At 46.6% G+C, this 20,834-nt stretch overlaps 1 protein-coding gene across 24 annotated transcripts in view; it reads left to right on the forward strand.

The window, feature by feature from the left end:
* Positions 1-20,834, forward strand: part of R3HDM2 (R3H domain containing 2) — a 155,533-nt gene that overhangs the window by 124,734 nt on the left and 9,965 nt on the right. For 13 of the 24 annotated variants that reach the window (XM_065934804.1, XM_065934801.1, XM_065934805.1 and 10 more), the window contains 10 exons: positions 1,242-1,337; positions 4,205-4,236; positions 4,334-4,387; positions 8,855-9,087; positions 11,211-11,365; positions 15,822-15,923; positions 17,610-17,852; positions 18,200-18,326; positions 18,560-18,720; positions 19,185-19,339. In XM_065934804.1, coding sequence (XP_065790876.1) covers positions 1,242-1,337; positions 4,205-4,236; positions 4,334-4,387; positions 8,855-9,087; positions 11,211-11,365; positions 15,822-15,923; positions 17,610-17,852; positions 18,200-18,326; positions 18,560-18,720; positions 19,185-19,339 — 1,358 coding nt within the window. The remainder of the gene's footprint in view (positions 1-1,241; positions 1,338-4,204; positions 4,237-4,333; positions 4,388-8,854; positions 9,088-11,210; positions 11,366-15,821; positions 15,924-17,609; positions 17,853-18,199; positions 18,327-18,559; positions 18,721-19,184; positions 19,340-20,834) is intronic. The other 11 variants (XM_065934810.1, XM_065934815.1, XM_065934799.1 and 8 more) reach the window with 7 other exon arrangements.

Raw genomic sequence — 20,834 nt, forward strand, 5'->3', positions numbered from 1 at the left:
CACTTAAAGTCCTGTATCTTCTTGGCATGGGATCGGTAAAAAGGACATTCAGTAGAATTAGGTTCTTTAGGCTAGTGAGAACTACATCTAGTCAAAAGTTGATACTCCTGAAATTATGCATACTTCTGGCAATTGGTGAAGATCAGGAAGATCAGCCTAGACCAGTGGTCTCCTTGGTTGCTTCATCTGAAACTTTAAAAGCCTCTGGATTGAAGGTCAGAATCTTTTATAACCTGATGACATGCATTTGATGACTTACCTCCCTCAGAACACTTTGCCTTCAAGAGCAGTATGGAAAAAAGACATTCTGTAACATCCTACCCAGGACAGTGCTCACAACTCCCAGGCTAAGAGGGGAAAGGATGGTGGTGGAGAGGGGGGTGGCCGGCTCGCAGAGGTGGTGGTCTGCCCAGCCATCCCCTCTGGTCACCTCACTACGTTTTTCAGAGAATGTAAGGTTCTCTGTCCTCTATTTCCTTCTTATCTTCCTATCACTGTACTTCTCCCTTTTCTCTACCGTACCTCATTTGTCTGTTCCTTCTCTGTCCATCCTTCTTTCTGTTCTCCTTTTCTTTCTCTTTTCTTCTTTGTGTTACTGTGTTCTCTTTCTACTGTATATTTCTGTAAGCTCTCACTCTTTCCCTCCCTCCAATAGCTATAGTTAAGATGAGAAAAAATGCTTAAGCTCTGAGTTTAGCTTCGCCCTTGGGCTTTCACTTGCAAGGCCCTCTTTGCTGAGCTCTGTGTGACTTGGATCTACAGGCCATGGCATCAGTGACTAAAGAAGGAATAAGGTCAAGTGCTGGTTCTGTAAAAACTCTTCCAAATTTAGCTCTGGTAAATGCCTGTCTCTTCTCCCTTTCTAGCTTCCTCCTATCCCTTGCTTTCCCTCCAAAGCAATGCTGTTTATTTCGTGGGCTATTCTCTTCATCCTTACTGACTGGAGAGTACCCTACTGCATAAGGAAGCAACCTAATCCTTACCCAAAGTTGTTGTTCTTGATACTCTGGTTGGGGGGGTGGGGAGCTGGTGAGGCCCCAGCCATCCAGAAAACCTGATCTCCCAAACTGCATGGTCAGATGTACCCAGTGAAACCTGTCCAACACTGGAAATTTTATTTCTTTTTTTTCCATTTTTTTGATGGCAACTATAAACTCTCCCGGTTTCTCTTCCTTGCTGGTGTGCAGTGAGCTTGCAGTACGAGGAGAACTTAACTAGCTTAATTCTGCTCATCGATCTAGATCAGAGTTCCATTGCAGGATGGAAGGAGGAGCAAGTCAATAGAAGAGAGAGAGGAGGAATATCAAAGGGTCCGAGAGAGAATATTTGCCCGAGAGGTAAGTGTAGCTTCTGAGAGTTGTCAGCCCCTAGCTTTTAGCTCTTAATCTTTGGAACTGTGAATGGAATGAACCCTCCATAAATGTTTTGTTGTTTTTTTCTGATTTTGTTTTTAACCAACATCAGCCAGCCCCATATTTGATCTCTAAAATTAAATGTAGCTTATTAGGAAGCTGCAGATTTTTATTCATATTATCGTTAATGCATATGGCCTATAAAGAGAACAAATGGAGTGGCTGAATTTGGTAGATTTGATTAGACTGAAAATAGAAATGGTTTTGGCAGGGCTTACGGAAGGGCCCTGGATCTTGCCTGTCAAACCCTCCTCCCACTTACCCTCTTTCACTTCCACTATCTATTTTAGGCGTCTTTGCTTCTAAGTGGAAGACTTAGTGTTCACACAGCCTGTATACATTCATCTTGTTTGTTCTGGCTCATTTTTAGGCACTGTTGGTGATTATCAGAGCACAGATGTGGCATCCATTCTCTGAGCTCCACATTCCACACGCACAGAGGGTGCACTCACTGTTCCGCACAGTCTTGACCTGAGTAGGAAGTCTCTTCTTCCTGTATTTCTTACCTTGTTTCTTAGAATAGGCCTGCTCCATGGACCAAAAGGCAACATGAGTTGTTATGGGCAACTTTATTCTTAAAAACTGTGGACCGTATCAGATACACTTGGTATCCCTGTGTCTGGTGGCCTTTGCCTACCAGACTGAACAGACGTATAGGAGGAATTCAGGAAAGGCAAGAGAGAAACAGATCTCTAGAAAATATACGATCCAGATAGCAGCACCATCTTACACTCAAATTAGCAAACGAAAAAGAGCCAGCCTCCCTTTGTCATCAAAAGATGACCAGTTCTAATCAATACTTAGATGCACACTGCTCCCCTCCCACTTCCTCACTCTCCCTCATCAAGACAAAAAAAAAAAAGTATCTTCTCATCATCACCTAGCTCAGAAAAGCATTGTCTCTAACTTATAAAAAACTGAACTCCTCTGTGAACTTGTTCCATTGTCTTGGAAGACACAGTTGTTCCAAGGAGCCTCACTGTGGTCAGATACACAGCAAACCTTCTGGCCTACAGTCTGAGGAGAAGGACTCTTCTTATGTTATGTGGCCTTCCATTCTGAGTCAGGAAAACCCATCCTCCCAATTATCCAGCTGTGACCCAGAGAGAGTTTTTCTAAGTTATCTGAAAATCAGTTGAGTGGAATGCTAGGAGAGTGGTCATTTGTACATGGCTGCAGCTGGCGATGACCCTGAGTTGTGGACAGGGCACAGAGGTGAAAGTTAATAGCAAACGTTCATATAGTGCTTATTATCGTTCAGACCCTGTCCTTATTAACACTTTTCACACATAAATTTATTTAATCTTTACACTAGGCCTATATGATAGGTTACATTATTTTCCTCATTTTAGAAATGAGGGACTGAGGCATGAAGAGGTTAAGTAACCTCTGATCACACCACTATTTAGTGAAAGACCCGATATTTGAATTCAGGCAGTCCTTGGCTCCAGAGTCCATGCTCTTAGCCCCTTAAGTAAACCACCTCTCAATAGCTTGCTCTGCTCTGGGCTTTTTACATTAAGAGTTCCCGTGACGTCATAGCATAGCTCCCTGTGATGTACCCCTCTGCTTCACTGACACGTGGAAAATGACTGTTCCACCACGCCAGCCGTTAGCGAAGCCGTTCTGAAAGCAGAAGTAACTTCTCACAGGCTACTAGGGCTCATTATGTACAACCCTGGGATGTGTCTATACTGCCATAACAAAGGAAGCTCTCCTCTCCTTTTTCTCTGATAGCTGGTCTCTCAAGCCTCTACTAATATGTGTACTCTTTGTTAAATCCTTAGGGATTTATCTTTTTTTTTTTTTAACACATCCTAACTCTTGCTGTGGTAGAGGCATCAGGAATCTCGAAAGGTCTAGGCAGGGGGAAATGGCCAAAGCCTACTATGTGCCAAAGATTCCCATGTGGAGAGGAAAGAACCTGGCCAGTCAGAGGGAACTGATGAAGGGTGGAGTTGCGGGCTGCCGCAGAGGGGAGGAAGAGGCAGTGCAAAAAGAAAGGGAAGTGGCAAGAAGGGTGTTTGGATGGAAATGCTGCTGCTACAGCCTTCTCTGGAGCTGGGCTGTGTTTGGGAAAGCTGCCCCGCTCAGGCTCTGCTTCGCACGAAGGCCCCCATGCTCAGCAGCTGGACACTCTCCGTGCGTTTTTCCAAGGCTTGGGAGTCCACCTTAATGCTCACTTCACTCAGCTCAGTGGCTTCGTCAGGAAATGATCCCCAAAAGGAATGTTTCAGGCTTTTAATTTCCTCACTTTTTCTAGGCTCTGCTTCCCCAATCTCTTACTTTCCTTGGGTGTCAGGGCAGAATGTCTTTCATTTTGGCCACAGTGTAGAGGACAGAAATGGGATAGTCACTGAGGATGATTTCTAAAAAAAACTAAATTTTTTTCTCTTCTCTCCCTTTTCCCTTTCTTTGAATACTCTTTAGGACCAAGCACACCAGTTATTATGCTCAGCTTACCTATAGAGAGAATAAATTTAGAACTAAAAAAGAATTAATAGTTAGGTTAATACTTTCCTCTTCCTCCTTTCCATACTCCTACCTTCATTGACCTCTCTTTTTAAACACTCTGTGGGAAAGCTAAAAACTCTGAGTGCGCTTCCCCATTAAAGGTGAGAAGTCAGATGGGGTGTGTGGGTGTGGGTCATCCTGTCCCTGCTCCCGCTCTCCCTGCTGGGGGGTGAGCTCGGTTTGAGGACCTTGGGTATTCATAGCATCATGGACACCCTTTTTGGTTATGCCATGCTGTTTTCTTATAAGTTATTTTCCGTTTTCTCCCCTTCACCTAGACTGGCCAGAACGGATATCTAAATGACATCAGGTTAGTACCACTTAGCATGTTCCTGCTTCTCATTGAGCTTTGTCAGCGAGGTTAATATAACCCTGTAATGATGCCTTTCTTTGATGTTAACCAACAGACTCTCCAAAGAAGCCTTTTCTTCTAGCTCTCACAAGAGAAGGCAGATTTTTAGGTACCTCTGTGTGGTCTCCCTCTCTCCTTGTTTTTGTTTGTTTGTTTTTTTAATTTTGTTTTGCTGTATCTTTTCAGCGGAGTAAGTTTGCTCCATGCATGGCTGCTTGTGAAATAAGTCAGTTTGTGGTTTTTGCAACATTGGATATTTTCCCCATTTAAAAAAATGGCTAGTGCTCAGTGACTTTACTTTTATTGTTGCTGATTTCGTTGTAAGTCCTGGATAGGTGGTGAAGGGGACCAAATAAGTACGTTTAGGATAGGTACTGCTCTATTTCAGAAGTTTGCTGAAACTGAGCATTTTTGGAGGATTTCAGCATATGTTTGAAAGTGAAAGTCGCTCAGTCATGTCTGACTCTTTGCGACCCCATGGACTATACAGTCCATGGAATTCTCCATGCCAGAATACTGGAGTGGGTGGCCTTTCCCTTTTCTAGGGGATCTTCCCAACCTAGGGATCAAGCCCAGGTCTCCTGCATTGCAGGTGAATTCTTTACCAGCTGAGCCACAAGGGAAGCATATGAAGGTAAAAGAACAGATGTCTTTTGGCTGCCTTTTCCAAATCTATGGAAAGATGTGAAGAACTTATCCCTCACCCAGCATAGGGGAATGTTTTGTATCCTTAAGAAGGAATAGTACACACACATATTTAAAGAAAACACAGGAACACCTCTGTCTGTGTGGTTCTCTCTTTAGGACAGTATAACGTGTAGGATGAGCTCAGATATGCCTTAGAATGGACTGAGGGCATGTCCATGACTTACTCTTAATGTTGCTGAAAGCCACTGTACTCGCTTCTCCTGTGCCTCACATTCTCCGTTTTCCTCAAAGCAGTTGGGAGCATCTCCCTTCATCTCTCTCAGGCCCGTCCCCGACAATCACAGAGGCAATGTGAGAGAGGCACTTTAGGGCTGTATCCTGACACCGACTCGTCTTAAGTGCATACTTTCCATTTTGCCAACAGAAAAACTGTGGAGTACAGTAAACCTGACAATTTAATACCAGGATTCAGGTCTCACTCTTTCCAAAGGGCTCGTCTCTTTCCTCAGTCCTGAGCTTCATGCTGCTTTTGCGTAGGCACTTCAGTCACGTCTAACTCTGTGTGGCCCCGTGGACTGCAGACTGCCAGCCTCCTCGGTCCCTGGGATTCTGTAGGCGGGAGTACTGGAGTGGGCTGCCATGCCCTCCTCCAGGGGGTCTTCCCAGCCCAGGGCCTGAACCCAGGCCTCCTGCACTGCAGGCGAACTCTTTACCACTGAGCCACCAGGGAAGCCCCCTGAGCTTGCTATGTGCTCACTAACACATTAGTTACAGCTATCACCCCCGGTACTTTAGTGGTCCCTGCTCTATCACCCTTTCTAGAGCTAATTAAACCATGTAGAAATTGGGATAGCAAGATTTCCTCTGCTTGGGAAGGAGAGTTATCTCTACTTTCTCCTAGACCAGCCTGCCCTGAGGTCCACCCAAAAGCCCAGGTAAAAGGGCTCTGCATTGTCGGTGGTCGTCAAGACAGAGTCCCCCTTAAAAAAATCTTACTTCGTAACCACTCCAGAGTACCTTTAATAAACGGAACTTTTAAATTAAAAGTGTGTGTGACAATGCGTAGCACTTTATAGTTGCCACAGTATACTGTATCTGATTGAATTCTCTGAGTATCCTGATTTGGTGAGTTGGTTTACATGTAAGAGAACAAAAGCAAGAGAGATTAAGTACCTAGCCAAGTTTACGTGGCTGTTAGTGGCAAAACTGGGACTGACTCTGTCCAGGGTGCTTTTCACCGCACTGCACAAGCTGTCCGTGAATGCCACGCCTAGCTGATGCACTGATGAGAATGATGCCTCATTATGCTGGGGACCATCAGGCCGCATCACATTGTGCAGGTGGAGCTCGAAGGAGCTCGCGAGCAGGTGCAGCCCTCGCCTGTGCAGACCTCCTTTTAAGCTACTGCGTTCCATGCTGAGTTTTGATTAAAGATCTAGGTCATCTAAAATGCAGCTCTGTGGACTCTTCAGGGGGTAGCTTCTTCCTCTATTTGGGTACTAGTCCAGAACTCAAATGATTTGAAGCTGATTTTCTCTAACTTTTAAACCTTTCTTCCCAGGCGTGTGAAACAAATACTGATATATCAGATTCCATTATCTACGTTAGCTACATTATTGCTAATGTAGATAATAATATCTATGGCAACTTCTCTGTCTTGGAAGATTCCACTCCACTGCTCCACTGATAAATAAGCTACCTGAGGTTTACTGATGCTTATTGCCACCTCTTTCATGGGCCTGTCTACCCAAGACCAGAAACAGGACTTTTCACCAGCACTAAATTTACTTGTAAAAACTAAGTCATTTCCTGATTGTGCTATCAAGTGTGAATGTGTCTGTCCTTCACCTCCATCTCACCATCACATACATAAACAGTGCTTAGAATTAGACCTAGTGACTTTGGGTAATTGCCTAATTTTTTGTGAAGTACAAAGATGTGACTTGAGATTAGCTTTAGTTGTAGAGAAATAGAATTAATCTCTCTTCCTAGTCCAGACTCGACTTAGATCCTCCACCTCTCAGGGGTGTAGTGTACTAACCCAGGTTAGAAGATCATCAGACAGTCCACATTTGAGCACTAGGCCGTTACTGTCCTGGGGGAACTGGATCAGTACAGAAGCGCTGCCAGTTTGGCTCAAGTTTCCCAGGTGTTAGGTTTAAAGTTGACTCATTTCACTATTGCTGGTAGAAAAAGAACGTAAACGGCAGAATTGCTCTAATAGAGAGTATAGTGTTTGATTTAGATATAAGAGATCATAGGGCTTGCCTTGCAGAATTCAAGTTCTAATGTCTAATGAGCAGCCTCATTCATGGCTGCTGCTGTATTGCCACGTCCCACAGACAAACACATCTTTATTGAGTCCAGTCAGTAGATTTGAGCTGTTGGCTCTTATTTCAGGTTGGTTCTGTTCCTGGAGAGTCCCTGAGCTGTTCGTATGTCTTGTTTCCCATTGTACTTTTGACATCCCCAAGAGAAAGGGGGTAAAGTATTGGGGAAACATGAATATTTTCCAGTCTTCTATTCTAACTATATAGAGAGAAGCATTGAGGTTCTATGTATCAATACATCTGCTTAAGATTCAGAGAATTAGCATGCCCCTAACCATCTAGGCCAATGTGTCGTAGCTCCGCATGATTGACTGAAAACTAAAATAGTGACCCTAGCAGATTTTTTTTTCTATTTTCCCTACAGTATCTTTGGAATAGATATTCTAATTAAAAAAGTATTTTCTTTAATATTACCCCCTTAAGAAAAATAACTTTCTTTATTAGAATAACTCTGAGCCTGATGTCTTTGAAGAGCTGTGGGCTTTGGGATATTCTGTTAGCTTTGGATGGGAAAAGGAGGGAACCCAAGCTACCATGATTGTTGCTCAATTGCTCTCTGGCATACATATCAAAATCTTCAGAATTGTTATCATTTGGTTTTCCTAGGTCATTAGTTATTGGAGTGGTGGGGGTTCTGAAAGAGAATTCCCGACTGTTGATTGCTTATCAGTTAAGTGGTGGTAAGAGTCAACACTACGGGTTTTCAGGCTGACCTCAGATACCTTGAGGAGCATGGCTGTTTATAATTACAGTGATTATAGTATCAGGCTAACCCTGATGTTTCCAGAGTAAAATAAGAGGATGAATCCCTTTTCTAGGTAGCCTTGTGCCTCCCCTGGGGCAACAGTGTTATTAACACGGAGGCGACGAGGCACAGTCAGCCCCTCCTCCTTGCCATCCTGAATCCTAAGGATGTGTCTGCTTGACTGTGCTGAGGATGTCAGCCTTTAGAGACCCTGGAGTAGATTGTTCTCAGATACTAACACATACTTCCACAGAACAGGTTACTGATCCCAGACATCAGACTGAGTTTTCTCTTTGTCACGCTCGGTGCCCCTTTAGTCACGATGCTCTTCTTCCCAACCCTGAAGAAGTGGCCCTAAGCAGCGTCTCTGCCGGTTCAGACATGTGTCACATGGAAGACCTGATGTGAGATTCATCCCTGTTGGCTGCTTCTGCCCTCTAGCAATAGGAACTTCTTGGAGTCCTTTTGTTTCAAGAACTCCCAGAAGGAACTGGTACCCCTGTGCTCCCCACTGTTTCCTGCATGTGTGGGATCCCTGCAGGGCCAGGGGAAGAGACCGCAGCCAATCTCAGCATCATGTACGTGGTTTCCCATCCACCTCTGGTCTGCTGTACTGAACTGGTTGCCAGCGCGCTGTCTTCCAGATTTGCCTCTGTGCTCTTTGTACTGTACTGGATCTTGTTCTGTCTGCTCCCATCAAGTCTTGGTTGGCTAGCCAACTAACGCGAAGTCAGTGTCCATTCTCCCCGCCCCTCACCCCTCCTCTGTTACTGAAAGAATAGAAGTGAACTCTCCCCTAGCCCTTCTGCTGAAGTGGTCGGTGGGAGGTGCTCTGACCGCGTGGCCTCTGCAGGGGGAACCGTGAGGGGCTGAGCCGCACCTCAGGCAGCCGCCAGAGCAGCACAGACAGCGAACTCAAATCCCTGGAGCCGCGGCCGTGGAGCAGCACGGACTCCGATGGCTCTGTCCGGAGCATGCGGCCCCCTGTCACCAAAGCCAGCAGCTTCAGTGGAATCTCCATCCTCACCCGGGGTGACAGCATCGGGAGCAGCAAAGGTGGCAGTGCAGGAAGGACCTCCAGGCCAGGTACCCCAGCTTCTCTCCTTCCATCACTGCTTGTGTGTCTGCTGCAGAACATCACTGCTAGCCACTTTTAACAAAACGCTTGTCCCATATTGTGTCCCAGAAACCTAACACAGCCAGATGAGGGGAAGTTTGGTTTCTTGGATCCATTGTCCTTTGAGTTCCCTCTCTGATTTCCTTTCTAACCTTTTTTCCTAATTGAAAATAAACTGATTGGGATTAGATTATTTTACGTGATTTCTGTCCAAGGCGGGATAGCCCTGTCAACCCTGCTTCAGGTTGTGTACTAAAATAAGGATGATTCTGAGGCCACTGAGACTGTAAAGAGGGTTTGTAAAGTAGAGGGAACCTTAGAGTTTGTAATTTGTAGTTAACTGGTAGCAGCCAATAGGCTTGAAATTTTAAGCATCACTGCTGCAACTGCTTCTCTGGAGCCCAGTCACGGAAAAGGAGTGTGTGTCCCACCTGCCAGCCTGGGAGCACCCATCGGCTCTTCTGAGCTGCTGTGTAACTTTCTTCATTGATTTCTGCTGCACTCTTAGCAGAAGACCATTCAGCTCTTTTTACCCAGTAAGTCGCTATTTCACCATCCTCCTGCCTCTGAAGAATTTCTTGACTTTTCATCCCCAGAGTTCTGTTGGTCTTGTCCTCAGAAGACATCAATAGTGGCAAAGAGTTTGCTTTTCTGTTACGCTTCTCTGTTACGTCTTTTCTAATCCCACTGCCTCTGCCTTTATCCAAGCTGGTTTTCCTGCCTTATCCTCAGCTGACTGCGCTGTGCGGCTTGCAGGGATCTTGGTTCCCCCACCCTGGATTGAACCCGGCCCCTCAGCAGTGAAAGTGCATTGTCCTACCCACTGGACCGCCAGGGAATGTCTTATTTTCAACCCTGTTTTGAGCCAGTTTGCTAATCTAAAACATAGATCTAATCACATCAGTCCTCCCGTAAAAACATTCATGGTTCTGCATTTCTTGCATAATAAAATCCAAATTACTTAGCATAGCATAGCTTCCTGACTCCAGTTGCATCTCAGTCCTACTTTCAGACGCTCGTCCTCTCCTGACCCTCCGGCCAGTTCTGAGTGTAGCACTAGCTTTGTCTCCTCTCAGCCTGAGAAGTCTTCTGTTCATCCCTCAAACCTGTCTCTTCTGCCACTTCCTCTTTAAATCCTTCCCTCTAGCCCTCCCAAGAGTTACGCTTCCTAATCTTTGCTTTCATACAACTTTATTTACATCACTGATGCATCCTTTGTCCTTGAAAGTGAAAGTGAAAGTCACTCAGTCGTGTCCAACTCTTTGCAACCCCATGGACTATACAATCTATGGAATTCTCAGGCCAGAAAACTAGAGTGGGTAGCCTTTCCTGTCTCCAGGGGATCTTCCCAACCCAGGGATCAAACCCAGGTCTCCCGCATTGCAAGTGGATTCTTTATCAGCCGAGCCACAGGGGAAGCCCTTTATCCTTATCAGATTGTAATCACGTGGATGTCCATATCCATTGGAAGGTCCTGTCCTGTTCAAGGACAAGGACTGTGTTTCCTTTACCTTTGTATCCTCAGTTCACTGTACAGTGCCTCACGTGGTACATATTCAGTAAAAGTATTTTGTGCAAATGCATTTGTGACTTGGACAGCCTGGAAATGAGGAAAATAGTTGGATGATGGCTGTGTGTGGGGTGTGTGCACAGCCATGTACTTGCAGGTTGTCTTCGGCAACTTTTATGAGATGCTGCAAGTTGAGAAGAAATGAAAAGAGAAGACAGGTCTCTTAAAGGACTAGGAATATATACCTTTCCAGGAAGCAAACATTCATTTTTCCAGCTGTCTAATCATGATGGACAGATTCTAGGCATTCCAGGGGTTCATTTTCAAAACCAAACCTTGACAGTCAAGATGGCTATGGAAACCTGCTGGGGAGTGGAAACCTGCTAAGATGAGGATTCCCATCAATAGGACATCTGAAATGCATCTCTGCTCGTGCATGGATCCCCTAAGACAGTGGGAAATCGAAGGGGAATGACAAGGACGTCAGCAAGGAAAGAGTCAAGCCCTACGACTGGGCCCTCCAGGGGTGGTATGTTCATGGCTTGTGCTTACAGCTCTTGCTGGATCTCCTCTTTGCCTTAGGAATGGCGCTAGGTGCCCCAGAAGTGTGCAGCCAGGTCACCTCATCCCAGCCTGTCCGGGGCCTTCTCCCCTGCACTGCCCAGCAGCAGCCGCTTCCTGCCCTCCCGCCCGCGCCTCCGCAGCAGCCGCCCTTGAGTAGTCACGTGATCTCACAGGTGAGTCAGCACGCAGTGTTGGAGGCCCCCGCTCTGACTCAAGCAAGCTCTGGAAGGACAGTCATGTCTCTTGTACTGTGGGTGGCAGGAGAGATCTGTTTTTGGAGACATGCCTCTCCCTCCCCCACTTCTTGTTTGTTAGTTGTGGGGAGAGAGGAGTAAGAGCAGAGGTTTGGCCAAAGGGCTCTTAGTAGAGTCAGCCTGGGAGGGGTTTTTTTTTTTTTTCTGCTTTATATTTCCTTCTGTTCGTTCCAGGAATTGTCAGTGGGATCTTTTACCCTCTCCCATATTTCTGCTGTACTGTCTCCCTCTACATCCTGTGTAATTTCAAGGTGATTTTGCTTCCTACATCCATACATGGAACTTGTAAAGATCACAGCTCCTACCATAGTCTAGCTGAATGTATTTATATGACTGCTGAGCCATAAACAAATATTTATATATTGGGGTTTAGGGAAAAGTAAATAACCCTTATCAAGACTCATGTGCCATAGCACATGCTCAGTCACTTCAGTTGTATCTGACTCTTCGTGACCCCATGGACTACAACTCGCCAGGCTCCACGGTCCATAGGAGTCTCCAGCCAAGAATACTGGAGTGGGGACCCATTTCCTTGTCCAGGGGATCCTCCCCACCCAGGGGTCAAACCTGCACTTCCTGCATTGCTTGTGGATTCTTTACCCGCTGAGCCATCTAGGAAGCCCAGCCACAACCCCCGGTGTTGTCTGTGTCTCCCACGCCATAAAGGAGCTCTCTTTCTCCTTCTGTTGTTGGGCTATTAGACATTGGTACCAACTAGGATTTGAGAAAGTTTTGCTTCTGTGGAGACCATGCAAGTGATCAGCGTAAGAATCAGATCCTATTCTCAACTGGAACCTCCTACGTGTTTTAGGTTTAACGTCTCAAATACTCTGAGGAGAACTGTGCTGAGATCTTCACTTTCTCTTTTCTTCCATGAATAGAGCCTGCAGTTTCTCCTGAAGTATTCTCTGGTAGTCAGGAAGCCAATATGTCTGTACTTTTTTCTGCTGCAGTTGAAGTTCTCTTTTCACCTCCCAGACTCTCTTAGCTCCATACTCAGTTAGTCTAGCTTGGCCTCAGATAGATCTCCTCCGTAGACACAAGAAGAAGTCCTAAGCACTGATACCCCAAGGATTGGAAACTAGAGAGGGAACACTACGGGATGGCTCATCACTACCCCATTCAATATGTTGGAGAATGAAACTAAAATAAAGAGCCGTGAAGATCTAGGAAGCTCTGCTTTGTAGCTTCACACACATGCCGGTCATTCCAAGTCCTCCATCCCAGTCCCTAATCAGTTTCTCTGTAGCCCTGACTTTCTTTCTTATTCTACCACCCACCGTCTTTCCACCACCTCATCAGGTCTCATTCACGTCAGCTTACCTCCCTCCATACTGCATAGCATGTGTGTGTGCTCTCCCCTCTGTGTCTTAATTTAGACCTGTGAGTGAGTAAACTCTGAGCTTCTCCCTCTGGCCATCCCCTGCTGCTTCTGGGTATGTGCTTTCCTTTTTTAAGGTCCCAGTATAGTTTTTGTTTTCTCTACAATGTGTGTGTTTTAATACAGTTGTGTTTGCTTGTCTTCCTTTTAGTCTTCCATCTCTCTCCTCCATCCATCGATATCTAGAGACAGACAGCAAGAGTGGGAGGGGGATAAAGACCTAAGTAAAGAGAATAACCATTTGGGACTGACGAACTTTTAGATAGAATGTTCAGGTGACTGGCCTGGCCTACATCCCAAACTCTTACTCAGATTCTTTCCGTGCTGCTTGAGTCATGAGCATCAGTGGGTGGGTTGGTGATATCGACTGATCATCTCCCGGCAGTACAGTGCTAGATTAGGTCGTGTAAATTGGGGACAGAGGAACATTATTTGGTACAGAGATCTCGGAAATCTATTGTTGCACTTAATTGTTATCACAAATTCCAAACTAAAAAATCTTACGCTGGTTAATTTTGGTGTCTCTAAAGCACTCTTGGTAGCTGCCCCACTGTATATATCTCCTTTTCTGTTTATCCCTTTCTTCCTCTTCCTACTGCCTTTTTCTTTCTTCCTTTCTCTTTACGCCTGTCTCTCAACACTGGTGGCTCTCCAAACTCAAGTTGTTAAACCCCAGAATATTTACCATTTCATTTCTCAGTGGTATGTAACAGGGGATGAAGGAAGTGACCACACGCACACACCACTGTGCTTACCCTAAAGGTTTTCCTTTTGAAGAAAAACCTTTAGCTTTGTAGCAACAAGCATTTGGCCCAGGCCTGGGGAACAGTTCTGGGTAAGCTCTGCTCTCCCCGTCTTGGCAGCCCCTGCTGTTACAGCAGGCTTCCATATCACATATCAATAGAACGTTTGAAACCAGGGAGTGATTGTGAGGATTAAAGGGCCAGTGGCTACCTTTTGCCCAATTAACTTAGAGTAGACCTTTTGAAAAGGAGTCCTCTGATCCTCTCCCTGGCGTCCTAGTCAGGATTCAAGAGCAGTGATCTAGCCCAGAAGTCACCGGTAGGTGGCAGTCACATCCCCAGGGCCAGTCTAGCTCTGGGACTCTCCAAGAAGAGAGCTGTGGCTGAGGGCAGTGGCAGATTAGCGTGGAAACAGCGCTGAGGGCACGCGCCTTCACCGCCCCTCCTCAGCCAGGAGAGGCCGAGCAGAAGAGCACTGCTTCTTTTCTCTTCACTTTTTTTAAATTATTTTTTTTATTGAAGGATAATTGCTTTACAGAATTTTGTTTTCTGTCAAACCTCAACATGAATCAGCCATAGGCATACATATGTCCCCTCCCTTTTGAACCTCCCTCCCTCTCTTCACTTTTTATTCAAAACTCACAAACAGGAGGAGAAACAGGCAGCTATTTTACGACTTCACGGTCCCTAATCTCCCACTGTGCCCCAGAGAACGAACGGCCTGACATACGGCAGGCCATCCCTCAAGAGGGAGAGGTGGATTAGGGTCATAGAAAACGGGTCTGAAAGTCACCAGCACATGCCGAGCAGCTTGGCCAGCAGTTAAATTTGGGGTGTCACCGGCTTACAGAGAATAGGCGTGCCAGCGTTGCCGAGAGTTTGTTCTCAAGGCCGTGGCAGCATCTCCCTCGGGTCACACAGTTGATGCTCGGTAACTGTTTACGAGATGATTTACATTGTATTCAATGCAGACATCAGGAGTGTTCTCCATACTGGGAGTCTAATGATTTTTGAACTGTCTGCCTCTGGAGCTGTTAATCCCCTCTGAAAGGGTCTCCCAGGAGATATATGGCAGGCAGATATATATATATTGATGCCTTGGTTCCCCCACAGCTAACTCTTAATACTCTAAATTTGAAAGGAGGAAGGAGAATTACACAAACAAAAAGACGTTTACGTAATTGTTTGACTTCTTCCTTTACCTTTTCCCTACTGCTGGAGTGGAGTGGAAAGAACATATGTCAGGCACAACTAGGTTCCTGTCCCTCCTCTGCCGCATTAGCTGTGTGATCCTGGCTATGTGATTTAATTTCTCTGAGCCCTATTACTTTAATTGCAAATACACGTTATCTCCCTATCAGCTAATTGTGAGGTGGTAATGAGATAAGTGTATGTAAATGAGCAGTGTATCAGTGTTCCCTCCCATGACTGGAGAGCTGATGAGGTGATTGAGATGACTGGAGGGGAAGAAGAGAGAAAAAAATAACTCCTTATTAGTTGGTTTAGAAAACACCATGTCCCTAATAAACAGTCCTCTTGCTTGAGGCAAGTGAAGGAACCCAAGGAACAAAAGCTAAAACTCGGCTATTTATATTTTATTCCTAAATCCTTCCCTGTTTGCTTATGGGAGCATTTTTAGTACTGCCCTCTCAGCCTGGAGGAGCACGGGAGAATCATGGAGCAGGAGGAAGTAGCACACGAACTGGCTTGTTTTTCCTTCTTTGCCCTCGGGAGGGAGATGATCCTTGTGAATGAGCACGTCTTCAAAAGAGCTGTGGTGTGAAGTCAGGAGCCTGCCTGGGAGAGCCGAGCTAAACCTTGGATGACCCTTCCTACGGAAGCAGGAGTCCCTTCTCAAGGAGGGTTATGCTCCCCAGGAGTCCTGTGCCTGGGAGAAATGCCTAGGGAAAAAACTGTGTCTAGAATCGGGCGGCAAACCCTAGCTCTGAGAGTCCTAAGATTGTATACCGCAGCTACGGAGTTCTGAGTGGCTAATGGGTGGAGTGTCTGCAGTGGGTCTGTACTGATAGGGAGGTTGCCTGTTTGTCAAAGATGCGAAAGCTAGAGACCAAGTCCCGGACGTGGTCTCCAGCCTGCTCAGCTGCCTTACTCTTCGTGTGAAATTTCTCTTACGGTTAACCTTGTTGTTCCTCCCTTCCTCCCCTTCTCTGCCTCACCCCCGCCCCCTCCCCGCCTCTCCCTAACCTCCGTTTGCTCTCACCTTCCCACATGCCTCACTGCTGGTCCACAGCCAGTGCCGGCTCTGCAGCCGTCTCCGCAGCCTGTTCAGTTCTCTCCAGGCTCCTGTCCCCAAGTTCTTCTGCCAGTCTCTCCGCCCCAGCAGTACAACGTGGTATAAACTCCATCCCCCTTTTTGTCTTGTTCGTGTGTGGCCTGTGTCTATGGGCATGTCTGGGCAGTCTGTGACACCCTTGCAAAGCAGAGGACCATGGTCAGGAACACGGTTCTTCTTTAGGGGCCGGCACAGGCCGAACTATACTTCATTTCTAGTGACCTCCTCACAGTGCTGCAGGCATCAAAGATGCCTGAGTGTAAGACAGAGCACAGAGTTTCCCTGAGTTTCAGGAGGGGGAACAAGATCAGACGTTGATCTAACCTGGCCTCCTCTTCCTCTTTGCCATGTACATTCTCCATCGCATCTGCTCCCCGGCCATGTTGGAAGAACCCAGTGTATTCTGTACTGTAGAGAATGATTCTCTATAATTTCCTTTAAAAATAAAAGCACAGTTGCAGGTTTCTCTGGTACCACTGGTAAAAGCTTCAAATGTCTCCCTGTTTTACATAAAAACCCTCTTCTGTTGTATAGCATGCGCTGTTTAAATTGTTTGTACCCTGACAACAAATCCTTTTAAAGATCTGGTCTGTCTCATAGTTGGTTACTTCTAGCCCTGACTTTTTTCCAATTTTGTGTTAATCATACCTGTCTGCTTTTTCAGTAGAATCCCTTCTTTTCTTCCATCTCTTAGCTCCATACTGAAAAGTTCTAGAATATGAACCTCAAAATGGTAACTGCAATCCAGTGCTCTTGTCATCTGTTCCTTCCCACTATGTTAGCAAAATAGCTAAGATCAGATCCCTGAAAATTGAGGGAAACCACAGGAAAGTACTAGCTTTTGTTTCTACTAGTTTCGTTTGCAGAAGAACTTCTGCTCTGCATGTGTATGTGTATGTGTATGTTGATTACTATCCATGGAGCAAAAGAGATGAGAAAGTTAACAGACTAACCTATCGCTACACGAGTGAGAGATGAAACACCCTCACCCTAGCTGCTTGGAGAAGAGGGCTGAGGGAGAAGGCAGTCACAGATTAGTCAGTCAGGCTGTCTCCCCAGCTCAGCGGCTCACCCTGGCCCCCCTTCAGAGGTGAGAATTGGAAGTGGTTTCTGAAGGGCAGGAGAACACTAGGCAAGTGTCAGAGAACAGAGGTGGGAATGACTTCAGGAGGGAGTAAGGAGATGAGCAGCAGGAGCTGGGAGCCCACCAGTCTTTCCAGTGCATAGGCAGAGCTGGGGAGCCACATGAGCCTGCCGATCATCCACACAGGGTGTTATCTGGGTCCTTTATTATAAAAATGAGATTTATGGCAACACACAGGCCCTTTGCATGGTTGGAGGCATGAGGAAGACAGGAAATGGAAAGACTTAAATAGTCTTTTTTTTCCCCCACTAGTTTGTCCTGTTTTTTCTATATATAGAAGTCGTGTCATTGCTCCCATCTCCCCAGGACTAATTCTAATAAAGGTCATAATCATAGTGGCCGTTGTTACCTCACATGTGATAGGGAGACTGGCTCTGGAGTTGGGCTTCAGACAGCTTTCCAGTCATAGCAATTTGAAACACCACATGACAGAGGCTTGGGCTAAGAAGTACCTCCCAGGGCACAGAGGTGGGAACATCCCAGACTGGTGTGAGGAGGGCGGTAGAGAGGGTTACTATTTCTGTCTGTCTGTCTGTGTTGAAGTCAAAGACCTGGGACTTGATATGACCTCAGTCCTTGGGTCTCCCCCACTCTCTCAACAGGCAGATGATCTCAGCAACCCCTTCGGACAAATGAGCCTTAGCCGCCAAGGTTCTGCTGAAGCAGCTGACCCACCCTCAGCCCTCTTCCAGCCCCCACTCATCTCCCAGCACCCGCAGCAGACTGGCTTCATCATGGCCTCGACAGGGCAGCCCCTCCCTCCTTCCAGCTATTCCACCTCTAGCCATGCGCCACCTACTCAGCAAGTCCTGCCACCCCAGGGCTACATGCAGCCCCCTCAACAGGTGAGTGGCTTGGGTTTCCAGTCTAAATCATGAATTCAATTTATCCAGTATTATAAACCTTCTTTTTTCCTCTAGTTTAGACAGACCAGAGGAGATACCTGTCCGCTACCCACTTCCATTTCCCCATCTTTCTCTTGAGAATTGTCTTTCTAGTCAGAAGGACATCTGTCAAATAACACAAGTCCTTCCTCTTCTGTTTCAAACTTGTACACTAATGCTGCAGGTGCAGACCCAAAATATTTCTGTTTATAGACTCCTGGAATCAACTGTGATGTATTTAATAGTTAGGAGATGTTGGGGGCTGAATTTGAGGGACCTTCTCATGCATCTGTTTCCTCTCACCATAGATCCAGGTGTCTTACTATTCCCCTGGACAGTATCCCAACTCCAACCAGCAATACCGACCTCTGTCTCACCCGGTGGCCTACAGCCCCCAGCGTGGTCAGCAGCTGCCTCAGCCATCCCAGCAGCCTGGTAAGAGGAACTGCTGATGTAACGAGGCAGCGAGTAAGGGAAGGACAGCGACTGGGAAAGAATTATGCTCCCTGTTTAAAAAGCGGTGGGGGAGGGGAGTAGTGACCGGAATGGTTAGGGTCCTAAAGAGGAAACTGTGATCTCCAAAAAAGAAGGAAAATGACTGAGAGAGTGTGACCTCCTAAACATTGGTGAGGCTATGCTGGTGTCTTCTCTACTCTGCCTGTCCCTAGGTTTACAGCCCATGATGCCTAACCAGCAGCAGGCGGCTTACCAAGGCATGATTGGGGTCCAGCAGCCACAGAACCAGGGCCTGCTCAGCAACCAGAGGAGCGGCGTGGGGGGCCAGATGCAAGGCCTGGTGGTTCAGTACACTCCACTGCCTTCTTACCAAGTGGGTGCATTCTGAGTGGGGAACGACCCAGTCCTCGGGATGAGGAAAGGCGGACAGTTCACACAGCTGTCCTCGAGGCTGACAGCTCGAACCCTGAAACAGTGCTTGCTTTTCCTCTAGCATTTGTAGGGTTTCTTCTGGACCTTCTTTCAGAAGGTCCAGAGAGTCTGAGAAGGGTCTTTATTTAAATTGTTTGGTCTTTATACCATGCAAATGAGCATATGCCCAGAAAAGTAGGATCTAGAGGAAATTAGGCTCCTTCCTGTACATCAGATGCCCAAAGGCATGTTTGGAGGAGGGGGAAGTGGGCGTAGCACCAAGCATCTCCTTTAGGTGAGGAGAGTAAGAGGGTCTCTCAAGGTCGGGGAGGAGGTTAGAGTGTCCCCGTCCAGTGATGACTGAGCTGTTCTTTGGGTGACTTCATTGCGAGTAAAAGCGGCCATTCTCCTCTTGTCTTCGCCCAGGTCCCAGTGGGTAATGACTCACAAAACGTGGTCCAGCCGCCTTTCCAGCCGCCCATGCTGGTCCCTGCAAGCCAGTCTGTGCAGGGGGGCCTCCCAGCAGGGGGTGTTCCCGTGTATTACAGCATGATCCCGCCCGCTCAGCAGAACGGCACCAGGTGAGGGCTCCCAGGGAGACGGGGCGCGTCTCCCGCAGACCTTCAGCAGCTGTCGCACCGTGGCTTTCATTCCACTGGGAAGGAAAGGCAGGGGTAACCATTCCAGGGCTAGGGGCTTCCTGGTGCTCCGGGGGCGCAGACGCAGTGCTCCCAACGCAGGGGGCCTGGGCTCGATCCCTGCTCAGGGAACTAGACTCATATGCCTTAACTAGGACTTGGTGCAGTCAAATAAATAAGTGTTTATTTTTTAAAAAGACCAGGGGTACCCCAAAGCAGGTAGAACATGAGGGAGTTCATGCTCCTTGTTAATTTGATATTTGCATAAGAATTCATTAGCAGGAAAAAATTCCTGCTTCAGAAACAGAGACTTAATCATTTCCCCCAGTTTTTGTTTTTCTAATCAGTGGGTTTTAGAACTATGAGATAGAGACTGCTGATTGTTTTTAAAGCAGCAGTTTGGTGTACACACATGTGAATTTCCCATGTGCCTCTGCAGCCGTGGGTGAATCTGAGGTGTCGTCTCTGTGCGTCTGTTTATATACCGTAGTATGTTGTTGCTGTTCAGCTGCTAAGTCGTGTCCAGCTCTTTGCGACCCCGTGGACTGTAGCCTGCCAGGCTCGTCTCTCTGTGGGATTTCCCTGGCAAGAATACTGGAGTGGCTTGTCATTTCCCATTCCAGGGGATCTTCGTGACCCAGGGATCGAACCTGCATCTCCTGCGTTGGTGGGTGGGCTCTTTAGCACTGAGCCACCAGGGAAGCTTGTATGTCTTAGTATAATGAGTGTAATTTTAGAGAGAGAAGTTTATCTTAGAAATATCTAGTCCACTCCCCTTGTTTCATTTTCTGCCCTTCTTCTATAAATGAGGAAATTCCAGCTAGGGATATTAAGAAACTTACTCAAAGTCATACAACTAGTTAGTAGAAGCAGAGCTGGGACTGGAGCTCAGTCTGGGCCTACGTCGATGTATCTCTGTGTCTCTCTCAGTGTACATGTGTTTATTTCTTTTTTTTTTAATGTGTCTTGAATTTTGTGAGATTTTCCCCTGTTTTTCTTTAATTGATGATCTGTGTTTGCCATTGAGAAAACTGAGTCTCCTTAGTTGTGTTTTTGCCCATCTCTCTAGCACGCTAGCCCTGTGTGTCTGTTTCTGGCACTCTCTTTGCGTTTCTATTGTGTTTCTGAGAGAGAGAGAGTGTGTGTGAGTGTGTGTGTGTGTACACGCACGTGCGCGTGCACTTGTGTGAGTTATGCATTTGGTGTTTCTACACTGTTGGGAGGGGTATGTGTCACTAGCATTCCATCTGTAGCACTGATTAGCAGCTTCCTAATTGAAAGATGATCAAGTACAAATATATATAATTAACTTTGAACTGATGAGTGATTTTAGAAATTGCATGGCAAATTGGTCTGGGAATGGCTCGGAGCTGCCTTGGCGTCCCACAGCGGAGGCCCAGGAGGCCACAGCTGTCTGCCAGGAGCGGTGTTCCTCCTC

This window comes from Muntiacus reevesi, chromosome 4 (genome assembly GCF_963930625.1).
Source record: "Muntiacus reevesi chromosome 4, mMunRee1.1, whole genome shotgun sequence".
NCBI classification, from domain to species: domain Eukaryota; kingdom Metazoa; phylum Chordata; class Mammalia; order Artiodactyla; family Cervidae; genus Muntiacus; species Muntiacus reevesi.